This window comes from Solenopsis invicta, chromosome 1 (genome assembly GCF_016802725.1).
Source record: "Solenopsis invicta isolate M01_SB chromosome 1, UNIL_Sinv_3.0, whole genome shotgun sequence".
Lineage (NCBI taxonomy): Eukaryota > Metazoa > Arthropoda > Insecta > Hymenoptera > Formicidae > Solenopsis > Solenopsis invicta.
The window spans coordinates 30181083-30194803 of record NC_052664.1 but is presented as its reverse complement, the minus strand read 5'-3'; the positions used below and the strand labels follow the sequence as shown (position 1 = coordinate 30194803).

The following is a 13721-nucleotide window of genomic DNA, read 5'->3' as shown; positions in this document are numbered from 1 at the left end:
TATTAAACAGATGTCTGTTGCGCGACGGAGAATACCGTAAATCGAAATAATCCCCATAGGGATAATTGATCATTTAGGCTTAGCGAACCCACAAATCCGGGCTTACTATATTGTATTGTACTCATATAACATCTACACATCACATATTCCCATACGCATACATTTCTACAATAGAGTGCAATAATTACGAAAAAGCTTAAATAAAATACAATTTAATCTAAAAAAAAAAAGAATGAAAGAGAATAATAAAAGTTGGAACAAGACTCATATATGTTTGACGTATATCGAACAGGATTGTACTAAAGCTTATTTTTATATTTTATTTTGTCAAAAAGAAAATAGAATTGACTGCAATTAGAGAATTTTTACAACCATATCGAGTTTGATTTACAATCTGCGCGGGCTCTCGATTAATTCTTGATTTATTCAGTACAATTACTCTCAAATTTCCTGGAACGAACGGAAACTCGTTTAATGAAAAAGCGTTCGCGTAGCGTGTGTATTATGCAGCCGGTGCAAATGAGCAAGCTGTGATTTTTTCGAGGCTGTGCTCTTTCATAGGTGCCGGTGAAAGCACAATAAACCGACCGAGATCACGCCACTTTAGGTCAAGACAATGCAACCATTTGCATATGGCACTGTTCGCCTTAACTGCGGCCGCGACGACGATTGTGACCGACGATCTCTGCCGTATAGGCATACATAGAGACGTAAGCCTTTTGCGAGTGGCCACGAGCCTTACGTGCTTATTTTAAATATTTATTTGCACGATTGTAAAGTCGACATTTAATTGCTCTTTGAAGTATGTTTATTCGAATTTGTTAGAAAAAAAAACATTAAAAATTTTTTCAAATATTTATAATTTTAAAATTCTGAGAGAATCAGGAAAAAAGACGTTGAAATAATGAAACATAGAATGAAGTTTGTCATGTTAATTTTATGAAGTAATTAAAATTTTGAAAGGTTCTGGATACTACAGAAACCGTACACGAAAAGATCAATTTTGCGGAGATACAGATTTGAAAATAATTATGTAGAATCGTTTGAAAAATTAAATAGGATATTTAACTTCGTTGCTAGAACGTTAAAACTGTTTGCAGCAATATTATCACACTTGGGCGTCGTACATAATTATTTTGATGGCTGAACATAAAATTATTTTCTGATTTGTATCTAGCTAAATTTTTAGACGCAGTAAAATTATTTTTTCTGTATACAGTTGAATATAAATCATTTAAATGTAAAATACGAGAGGATAAAAGATCAGTTTTAACGTTAAAAGATTGATGCGATAGTTATTAATTTATTTAATACTAAAAATTAATGAAAAATTTTATGAGTATTTTATTCATTTTACAAATATTAATGTTAATGTAAAATTATCAAAGTTACATAAAATTATGCAAGATTAAAACTACGAATATTTATTAATCTTGTACTATTGTAACGTGTATCGTGTCTTATTTCATTTTCGTTCGTGTGAAAGTGACGCTGTTGCGATCATACTCTAACTTCGATGCGTGGACGAAAATATCTGCCGAAATCGAAGTCGACGGATTATTGTGTTATTGCACTTGCGCCGAGTGCAACGTCCGACTATCGCGCTCGAACGATTTAAATTTAGCCGGCAATGACATTCCACTTTGAGCCTTTTCCTATATTATAATCGGCAATTGTTAATAGTACGTGGAATATTTATATTTTATCATATTTTTTTCATGCGCGATAATAAATGATACGCCACAACTGACAAAAACAAATTAACACAGCGTCATGCGCGGCGCGCTATAAATAAAATATGTCAGATTACATGAACAACAAGTGTAAAAATGGTACGATTTATAATGTGTATATTTCCATAAATCGTACAAATTTTATTCTTGCTGCTTGTGTAATTTTATAGCTTAAATCCGACGACGATCATAAAAAATATTACGTTCGGCAAAGAAAATACTTGACGCGATAAATTATACAAGATACTTGTAACTATTATCGCAAGTGAAATATATGTACAGCATAATGACGTTTCATTTGCAAATATTAATCGCTCTATTGAGTGGAATGTTCTTAACGCATATGCAATTTGTTCATGTGTACATATCGTGTAATGAAGAATTTATATGAAGGAAATTTTAAATGTTAATGTATGCCTGCGAGGCATAAGTCAAATAAGGAGGAAAAACTGTCAGAGATTACTTGAAAACAATATGTGACACAGGGAAATTCCTTCGACAATCATCACAGCCTTGCTGTCTTTGTTGCACTCAACATAACAATTCATAAAATGAATCACTCGATATTTCTTTGGATTATTCGATGAAATATCACGTACACGTCTCGCTTGTCGCTCGTATACGAATTCGAGAAATATAAATATATTTAAAAAAATTGTCTGGTCAAGTATAACTTTTTTGCAATTATGTTATTTGCTGCTTGTTCATTTGTGATATTTTGACATCGTGATAATTGCACAAGTATTGTGATCATTATGTTTAACGTAATGTGTAACAAAAAAAATTGCATATAATGAAAACAAATTCTATCGCAAAAAATTCTAATCAAAAAAATTTATGAGCATTGCTTTCGTTGACATCATTGTCAACTGGATGCGCACGCAAGCAGCCTGGTTCAGAGATCGTACGGTCGTATTAAATCAGACTCAAGACCGATGAACATCTGCAGTGCGCGATACGAAGGTTGCGCAAAACGATCGCTCTTATCAGTCGACGTGGCAGATCGGGAGCACGAAAAAGTGAATCGCTCCGCTTCAGAAAACTCCGCAGCTGTATTCAAGCTGTATTATTCGTGATTCAACGGCATACCATAATATTTAATGACAAAATATTTTTAATTGTATGTTGGCAAAATATTGCTGGCACGACAGATTCTTCTCGATTTCGGCAAATATACAAAAAATATGCTTTTTTAATTTTTTTACTGAACATTAACGTTTTTGAGCATTGTATTGTACTTATATTCATATGCATATTACATTTGCATCCATTAAAAAAATAAATAATTCCAAATCATTGTCATTTTTTTCAATTTTAGCTTAAAAAAAATAATATACCAATCGTCGAAGGATAATTATTTTATATGCAAATTAATATGCAAAGTTTTATTTCATGCAATTAATATGCAAAGTTTTATTTCATGCAATATCTGTTATCCTTTTCCTGCCGTTTTTACGTTTTAACCTTTTTTCTGTTCGCGCAATTCGATCGTGAAATTTTCTTTCGAAAAATTACGATGCATCGAAAACAATGCAGGCTTTGAGAGCCACTGCTCAGTCTGATTGTTGGTTTTTCCCCTCCTCTCATTTCTTCTTCCCCTTTCCTCTTCTCCTCGCGATAGTATTGCAGCTCACCCCGCGCGCGCGCCGTTGTATTTCATTGTTGTGAACGCATGCAAATTGCGATCCCAGTGCCGGGCCCGAGTATCAATTCTAACAGAATTAATTCGAGTGCAGTCATTGTTTTTTGCGCGTCACAAAAAACCCTCTATACGCGGGCGGCATCGTTTTGCCCCGCTACGAACAATATCCGGTTCATACGAACGGTTGCGCACGTCGCTGATCTCTCCTCTCGCCGACCACCCAAACCCGTGTGTTCCTATGGTGGTGAAAATCCCGTTCGAAAATTGGACCGTGGGTCGTCAATATAACATCGGCAATCGATCATTTTATTGGTAATTATCGTCAACGTTTTGCCAGTGATGTCAGCGCTCAGCGAACAGCGTCAAAAAAGGATTGAGTAATATAGCGTCGCTAATTCGCAGAACTGAATGCCCGTGTTTCATCAAGCGATAGCTTCCAGTGAATAACCTCGCTTTCAATGACAAATGGCCAAAATACTACGACTATTAGTGATGAAAAATATAAAATATATCGAAAATTTGTAAAACTGAACGAGTCACTCTTTTACTGTAGTGTAAAGTATTCAGTACATAAAGTTTTTATAAATTAAGGGAAAAAAAGTTGAAAACATTCGATGATATCAAAAAGTTAACTCGTGAAAATTTTAATGTAATATTAAAAATATTGAAGCTGTTGAAATGCTATCTAAAAGTCTACATAAAATTTGACGCGTACTATAATATGAATTATTTGATATTTATGTTGCAGAAAGATGACTTTACAGCCGTCAGCTCAGCATTGCGCCAATATCTTCCTGAAAAGGATACTCCGTACATCTTAGACGTCGATCTCGATTTCTTTAGTACTAAAAATCCGTTCAAAGATCTGCATGAGCGTGTAAACCTTTATGACAAGTTGGCTCCTTTGTTTACATATAAGAGGGCGGAATCAAATGATCCAGAGGTAAGTCTGTTTTAAATATACGTAAAAATGGAGGCGATTTAACTTTTTTTTTGTTTTATTAAAAGCTACATATATTTCCAAAATAAAATAATGAAGCAACAAATTATATACAAATCAAAATCGTTAAATTATAGAACTTTAATATATACAAGATATTTATAAAGTTTGCCTTTGCTCCCTATATTTCGAAAACGATTTGAAATTATGAAAAATTGCGAAATACGTGTTTATTTCTAGGGGTTACTCTTTCAAGAGGGCCTCTCACATATTTTTCATTTTTAACTGCTTCTCCAAAATGTAGTGGGTGGAAACAGATTTCACTCTGTTCATCCTGTATACACTCTCTTCCAAAGTTCGTTTCGTTTGCATCAACGATAAGAAATAAACTTTCTATTTATTTAATACAATTTAAACAATAATATAAGAGTCTTATTTTTAATATAATAGAATAAAATCCAATCAAATATTGTTGCGTTTTCTGACATAAATTTGTCGAATAAAATACTAGAATAATTTAAGAAAATATAGTAGAAAGGTATATATTTTGCCGCTATTTCTAAGATTTTTAAAATTTTAGCGGAAACACTGAACATGTTATATTCATGTGTAACTCATGTTTAATACAGAAAATAATATAATAACACATCTACAGCTAAAGTAATTGAGCATTATGTCTCTTAAGACTTGCTGCAGACTTACTGTCCTAAACGTGTTTTCTTCGTACAGTTCCGTTTTTACTTTTTATTTTTTGCGTACTTGAAACAATGAAGCACAATTTAAAATTATTAAACGAGATTAGAGGAGAAAGCATGAGAGTATTATCAGTCATTAAATATCTGATTTCGCGGAAACTTGATCAGGTAGGAAAATGAGGGGGCGAGAGATCGGGTAAATCGCGACTAAACCGGATAGCTTTAGAGGCGATGAAATTTCGCGAGTCAGAGGATGGGAGCTACCGGCAACGAGCGGAAGATTTGCGAATAATTAGGTGGACCGACAATGGCCGTAGTCCCGTAGCAGGCCGGATACACAATGTGGCCTGCCACCAGCGGGATAATAGACAGAGAAGAACGACTCTATAGGGTTTTAGGATTCGACGGGCATAATGGCACTGGTCTATTGTCTACGTAGCTGCAGACTGCCAACATCCGCCTCCGGGGTCGACCATGTCGGCTCATCTGCATACCAGCTTACAACCCTTCAGCCGTTTAGTTCCGAGCATCGAAACGTTAATTCTGCTCCGGCCACGCCATTCGTCAATGAATCTTGATCGCGTGATTATTAGTGCCGCGTGCCGCGTCATTTGGCAGAATGAGACATTTTTAGATTAATTAAAATCAACGTGATTTTAATTACGCTTTTTCAATTAATTCTCACTGATATTCGATATATACGCAATTTTCGATAAATCGTTCTCGATAAAGCTCTAACGGATTCACGTTATTTGAAAGATTTGCAATGAATTCGATTAAAACTGTTTTATTAGATATACGTTATTAATGATGGCTGTTGGATATTTTTAGTAGCACCGTTTATAAAAAGGCGGTCATTGATCGGAAATATTTTCAGTCATTCTTACTTTATGATACGATTAATATATCCCAGATTGCTCGTAAATAATTCGCGCGATATTGAAGTTGACAGGAAATAAATACAGATTTATACTCAACTAACAAGTAACACTGTAGGCACGCGTAAATTCTTCTATTATACAATGCGCAGAGCAAATAGTCTCTTAGATTGTTTCTGATTTAAATTTAATGCAGGTGTTGCATTAATTTACACATACCATTTGTCTATATAAACTTAAATAAAAATAATATTTATATAAATTTAAACTCGATTATTTAAAGTATAACCTCTCTGTCGAAAGTTAAAAAACATGATAATAATTTCCTACAGACATACGTGTGCAGTAATTTTTACAAATAAAATATAATTTGTCGCAATATTATATTGTAAATTTTAAATCAGCTGAATTCTGTGAATAGCTAGTCACGATTGTAGTTATATTTATTTAATTACCGGATTATGGTAACTAACATCACGCGTTGAATGTATAACAAATTTTGTCGATGAAATGGAAATGTTAATTGCGCCGTCCGATAATAAAGTGCAACAGTATCATTTGAATTTATAAATAAATTACAAACGAGTTTAATTACATTAGTACACATACATGTTTATATAATAATAAATATGTAGATAATACTATCTACTACTTTTATAATGAATTAATGTGAATGTATAAATGAAATAATATCTAATAATTATAATGGGAATCATTTATTTAGAAACTGTGCTGCTGTAGAAAATTATGTGAAAATTTTTTTTTTTTTAATTTATTGATTTATCCAGAAACTTTTTCGTATTCTACTTTAAACCTTACATTCTGTTCTAATAATTGAAATTTAGCTAATCGAAAAGTTACAAAAATATATTAATAAAGCATACTATAAATTTATGAGAGAAGTGTTTTTCTTCAAATAATTCTCTTTCTCTCTCTCTCTCTTTCTCTCTTGCTACTGCATTTACATAAGGTTTCGCATCACGTCTCTCACAACCTATAACCGATATGTACAACGGTAAACGGTTGTTGCATGTTTCGTGAATCCTACTTTGCATATCTCCAATTGTCGAAAAGCCTTTGATCCAGCGAGCAAATCGTAATTTCTCACGGAGTTCTACACCATGTGCATCCTGCATGTCATTTAGAAAACATCAGCTATCCTCCTATATTCGAAATTGCTGATTTCAAGGCCGAACAATTTAACTTCTCACCGTGGGATCTCGGCAAGATGCGTACCCTTAAACGTAGAACGCAGTCAAGCTTTGACATCCGGAATTGCTTACCGTTATGTTAATGTTGCGAATCGAGCCATTTAAATGCATGCCGGTTAAATATTCGATTCTTTTCGACCTACGTGTACCATGGAGGATAGGTCCAGTTTCTGCATTCAGCACGATGATAATGCAATGCAAGAGAATGATGCAACCGTTGCCGTTTCGAATTCAACTTTTAAACATTCAAATTAGCACTTTACTTTTTTTTTACTTGTTTTTTTTTCTTATTTTTCTATTTCTCTCATCTCGCTTTTTTCTCTATCTTTAGATAAATGAAAATAAAAAAGACACTTGGAATAATTACAACTTAGAGCATCAAAAGACGATTCATTAATGTACATAATCTGTTTTTGCGGAAATTTTTTATCTTTTGGTATATATGTGTTTATATAATACATACATAGATACGCGGACCCGATGATTTCAATTTAATGTATGCGGGTCAGACGGCGCTACCTGTCTTACCCTAAGAACTTGGCAGTGCATTGTGATTGTAATCGCCGGCTGCAGGTCACCCCGTAGCCTAACCGAGGTCAGGGTCATTCTTGAATTATTTAAATTACGCAATCCACATTCCTTCTTTCAGACTCGTACACACGCATCGCTTGCGCCACGGTCCGTGATCTTTTATAAAGAGTAATAATTACGAGGAAAAATGAAAGAGTCAGTCTCTTGCGAGAAAGCAACTAACCGCGTACTACTTCTACGATTAAAATGTGTTTCGTATTATTTTCTGACTTTAATATCGATTTAATTTACGGCCCAAAAATCGTACAAAAACATTTGTAACTATTCAGCATGAATGTCTCACAATAAGGAGGGGAATTTTTCTAGAATTATTTTTTTTATTTAGAGTCTTTATTGAATTTAGATTATATCTAAATAAAATAATTGAATACAAGTGAATAAAAGTGAACGTTTTAAGATATGGACAATGATAAAAGAATGTGATGAAACTCGTTCATACTTCATTTGGCATGACTGCTTCGCGTTACAATTCTCGAAAGCAGGGATGTCGGATCCATTTTCTTCATGAATTAACCGTACGGAGTCTTGAGCGGCAATCCGCGGGGTGTATTTTGCGCGACTCCTTTCTCAGGATCTGCCACGCGATGTCCCACTGGGATCCCTACGAAAGAAGAAACGACACGAGCGGGGGGTCCAGTATGCAAAGCGGGTTCCGTTTTTCGGCCGCCCCGAATATTGATGTATAGCCAAGTATGTAGATGAGCGTGAGAATGCAGCTCGTGCCGGATGATGGCGCGAATAGGCGAACCGGAAGTATAAGCCAGTTCCCCTATCCTCCGTGGCTCTTGGCGCATTCATTCTTCCTCCGAAGCTACACTTTTGTCATTGACTTTTACAATCGAAGACGTAAATACAAAAATTGAAGTCGAAAATTGAACGTAAAAGAATTCGCGAGCGCGACTTTTAAATTTATATCTTCGTTGATAAAACGGTTATATGATACTTCACTTTTTAAAATTTTTGCTATAAATTACAATTTCCCTCCAACGCACAATCTACTCTTTAAGTTTGTCATAAAACCTCAGAAATGTATATTGTTTAACAACGGCGTGACGCACTGGCTCAAGCTAAATTGGCACTCGTGGTTTCAAAAGCGGAAGCGAGTTATTCTGCATTTGTGTCCAACTGGTTCTACCAATTTCCACCAGAATTTATTGGATTGATCTAGTTGTTTGACTAGACTAACCACAGAATGTTCTGATAGAATAATACATGGTTTACCAACGTATACATATCTGCCATGTTATTGTATTCAATAGGCATGGAAGCAATGTTGCCAAAATGTCGATAGATATAACTTTAAAAGATAAAAATATTTTGTTTTGTTTAAATACTGCTTTTTTTTTATTTACACGTATTCTTGAAATATTTTTGAAATGTGTTGTACTTTCAAAAAGGATTTTATTAAAGGATGCTATTTCTGTAAAGCTATAAATACAATACTTGCCACTTTCTTCTGTATCATCATTAGTAGTTCTCTCGTCCGTAATGTGGATTTTTGAAATATTTTATCAATGAACATAGTCGGCGATTATACAATATGAGAATATTGATTGATTTTATTTATCGTTCATTTCTCTTCATCGTTGAATCTCTCCAAATTTCGCAACATATCGGCTTCATGCAGTTTCAGTAGAAAATGCAGGATCGGAATTCAAAGAGCAATAATGCCACCTTCGACAAGATTTTATCACCCCTTTTATTCTCTCATTTCCCTTTTACTTTTGCACCCTGTCTCGCCGTCTCTCTTGCTCTCACAGCGGCCTTCTGCTGCTGAAATATCTGTTTAAACCTGCACGAGGTACGAAAACGGGACGGAGATAAACAACAAGGAATTAAATATACAATAAAGTGCGGAGTCCGGACAGCGAAAGGGCGTGGTGGGGTGACGAGGTGGTAAAAGAGGGAAACTCCTTTACCGGCCGCCATTCCGCCTCACTCACCCTCTCGTGCGTCCCCAACCCTGGGCCACCCGCATAAATAAATCCAATTGGCTCAAATAAAATGTACGAAACGAAGTCGCGCCAATGGCCGGGCTATATTTTATTTTCTCTCATTTTCCCTCCCTCGCGTGCGGTGCTTTCGCTCTTTCTCGCTTCTTCTTCTCCGCCCACTCTCGCATCATCCCTTTCCGTATTCGTCTGTAGTTCTTTTTCCTCTCGTTTCGCTCTCTCGTCCGCCTCTATCCCTGCGACGACGGTAGGATAATTCAATCTCGACTTTTCACGGATTTCCCATCAAAGGAGACATACCGGTTACGAGCTGAGAGATTTCTCTTTCTCGGCGCGTCTGCAGTTGCTCTGACTTTTTGAATCGAAACCATCCTTATTTCTTATTCGTTTTTACCAACCACGGTTCCCTTCGCGCATTTTCTCTCACCACAATATACATCTTTCAACTTGCGTCGATATTTCGTATTAATATTTAGAATATTATTGTTAAATGCTATATGATATTTGCAACATTTGCATTTTATTTTTAATTGATAATACACGCACGGTGGATATGATTTGGATCTTAAAAACCTTTAGTAAGATGTGAATTAGATGCTAATTACTTTTAGAAAAAAGTTAAGCACGAAAGAGTTGTCAAAATTACTTTTGTTCAGAGTGTCATTAAGTTGATAATTTAACAACAGTGAACGTTGCGTTAAAACGCATAATATTATCCATAATGCATTACAGTTGACGATGTATGAAACCACGCTAGTTATTTGATATTTAATTAATTTACGGCATAATGTATCAATTATTCGACTACTACATTTAACTAAATTATTAATTTGGCAATTATGTATACAGAGCTTTCAAATCAATTCTTTTTCTTGCATATCCCTTCTCTTCAATATTCGATTTCATCATTATAAAGTGATTTAACATCAGTAAACAACGAGTCAAATATTTAGTTTTATAATTTTTAATTTCAATTAATATTCTTGTCACGTACCGATAAAAATACATCGTAAAATTTTTCCGCTTGCGATTGCTGATGTGCTGGTTTTCGGTCCACGTGGATCGAAACACGTGCAGCGGTGGTTTCTTCATTAACCAGGCGCTCGGTCTTCGTGGAAGGAGGCAAATTTCGTTGGGGCAGGTCACTTTCGCAATTACCTCCTCTCACGGAAGTCCCAGCTCGAACTTCAGTCTCGGCGGCGGCGGCGGTGGCGGAGGTGGTGGTGGTGGTGGTGGTGGCGACGACCCTCCTCAAGGTCGTCTCTCATCCCCCGCAATTAAGCCCTCCGACAATTAGATCGATAAACGCAAGGAGGCGCTCTTTATGCCTCTCGTGCTAGGGCGTTTATGCGCTCCGTGTAACAGCCGTGACTCTCTTTTCCTTTCTCCCGCCCTCTCTCTTTCATTCGCATCCTACCGACGGTAATGAATCGCTGAAATTACAGTATGCCGTTAAGACCGACCCGAGAACTCTTTAATAATGTTACCTCCTTTTTACGTGTAACTTTCGATTAACCAAATACTTATCTAGTGTTTAACACAGCCTCGTAACTCGTGTCGAGTCAAAATATTTGTAGAAACAAAAGGATCTTATTCTTTAGAGTAGATATAAAAGGATTTATTTCCCAATATTTTGGGGCTAAGAGCGTCGCTCAGTGCTGTGTTACAGCTTCTAAATTTCCAAAAAAAAGTTATTTGTTAATTTTGGTCGTGTTATTTTGTACTGCCTACTTCAAAATTTGTTAAACAAAATAACAATATATTGTAATGATTAGAATAGAAAGAAATTATCTATCTATTCCTTTGTCTTTAGAAATTATAAATCGAGCTTTTTGTCTATATTTTTGTGTCTGGAGTCCTGCGCTTGAAAAATTGACAAGTTCATCTAAAACATATACTAACTTGAAATTTTGAAAAAAAAATAAGAATTCGGTCTTTCCTTGAAAAGTACAAAGTGTAAAATTTCTTATGTAAAAAGTACAAAGTAAGTAAAATGTATCCACCAACAGATTCTGGACATAGTGATTAAAGTAATTAGAATTCTGAAACGTTGTAGTTTTTTGGAAGGGTTGAGGGGGTTTATTTTATGTCCGGCGCACCCCTGGAAAATCGGATAAGAACCAACATCGCCATCTATCGTAGGTGATAAGAACGAAGATTTCCTTTGCAGTTTCCGGGGAAGCCGCAACCCCCTTGGGTGACGTGACGAGCGACACCGACGCCATGCGTCCAAGATGGCCGCGGATCGTTAAACGGTCACGCGCAAACTCCTCAGGGGATAGAGGGTTGGTTTGGGGGTGTCTCTGCTCCTTAATAGCGTCGAAGAGTAGTTACGATCTCAGATCGTCACAGCCAACTTATCAGACAGTTTCTACTCACCATTAGACTTTTTCTACTCACCATTAGACTTTTAACGCTTGCAAAGTGTCGCAACTAAATCATATAGTTTGTCAATATTATTTATTACTATTAAACACAGTCTTCTTCTTTGTCAGATTTTATCAAAAAGTTCTCGTTTACGATAAGCGATATACATAATACGTTTAATCTATTATCATTACGGATGTCTTTTAAAACGTTGCATTACACATAGTTATATTCTGCATCGAAGTTAAAAAAAAATATATAGCATACATTTAATGTATTAAAAAAAAAATTCCTAAATAATGTGTACAGTCGTGAGCTAAAAGGTTGCAACACATTTTCTTCGATGGTTTTTAGAATGTAGACTTGCTCATCAAACGGCGAACGTAATTGGTTCTTACCCGTGGATCCAACTAATTACGTTCGCCGATTGATGACATCGAAGAAAATGTGTTGCAACCTTTTAGCTCACGACTGTACACTCAAGGACTTTGATTCTGTCCACGGGAGAATTTTCCAAACTAAGAAGTTGCTATCTTTCTATATACTTACAGTTTATGATTAACATAACGACCAATAAAATCTAGTCGTTACATTAATCATAAACTGCGAGTATGTAGAAAGTGGTGACTTCTCAATTTAGAAAATTTCCCCATGGACAGAATCAAAGTCCTTGGGTGTATAGTCGTGAGCTAAAAGGTTGCAACACATTTTCTTCGATTGTTTTTGAAATGTAGACTTGCTCATCAAACGGCGAACGTCATTGGTTCTTACCTGTGGATCCAACCAATTAAGTATCAAACCATCTACCATAAAAAAAAATGTGTTGCTACCTTTTAGCTCACGACTATACAAGCGTTGAAAAATACTAGAAAAATAATAGAATGTAGATATATCATATTATACATCATGCGCACGCGCGCATACATATACACACACCCAGACTTTTTCGTCAGAAAATTTATTATGAATTGACATAACTAATTAAATACTATCAGTATCGGTTACATCAATAACTACATTAATTTTGAAGAAAATGACACATCGTGGATATTTCATATTTTTGGTGGCTTATTGTTTTACATTTTTGATATTATTCAATTGTTACATTATTTTATCATTTTCGTCCTTTTGAAATAAAATTTCAATAGGCAGGCGCGCGCATGTTTTTGTTTATATATAGAGGCGACTGGTTATCGATTACTTCAAATATCAAAATAAAGCGTATCGATAAGCTAATACACAATGGACGCGAGCAACGAAACTTCCTGACCCGTCAACGGCCAACATTAGTACATTTCATGAGCATGACGAAGGTTATCGCCCTTTCAACGAACAATTGAAGAAATGACAGTGGTTATTACTTAAAAAAAGGCGTAAAGGGCGATGGGCGTATACACCATTGTGGCGTGCTTGCGCTTTTCAATACGAAGCTCATTGCCCTCTGCGCGGAAACGCCGTTTCTTACTGGTACTTACATGCCCTCGCGTTAAGTGAGTACAATATGATATCGCATGTTGCGTATTGACGTGTCATGCAATCGACACCATATGATATATCGGAAGTCGTAGTTGCTGGATCGAGACTTTCGTCGCACTTTTACGCGGCGATGCGTAAAAACGCGCACGCGAATTTTAACTGGAATTTTAACTGGTCGTTAGTGGAACCGAATACTGATCAGTGAAGACAGCTTAATTTATTACCCCATTATTTAT

General features: G+C 35.7%; 1 protein-coding gene across 1 annotated transcript in view; it reads left to right on the top strand.

The window, feature by feature from the left end:
* The window catches only part of LOC105208087 (UPF0489 protein C5orf22 homolog), a 619399-nt gene that overhangs the window by 391214 nt on the left and 214464 nt on the right, over nt 1-13721 (top strand). The window contains exon 5 of the mRNA XM_039448948.1: nt 4124-4318. Within this exon, the coding sequence (XP_039304882.1) occupies nt 4124-4318 (195 nt within the window). The remainder of the gene's footprint in view (nt 1-4123; nt 4319-13721) is intronic.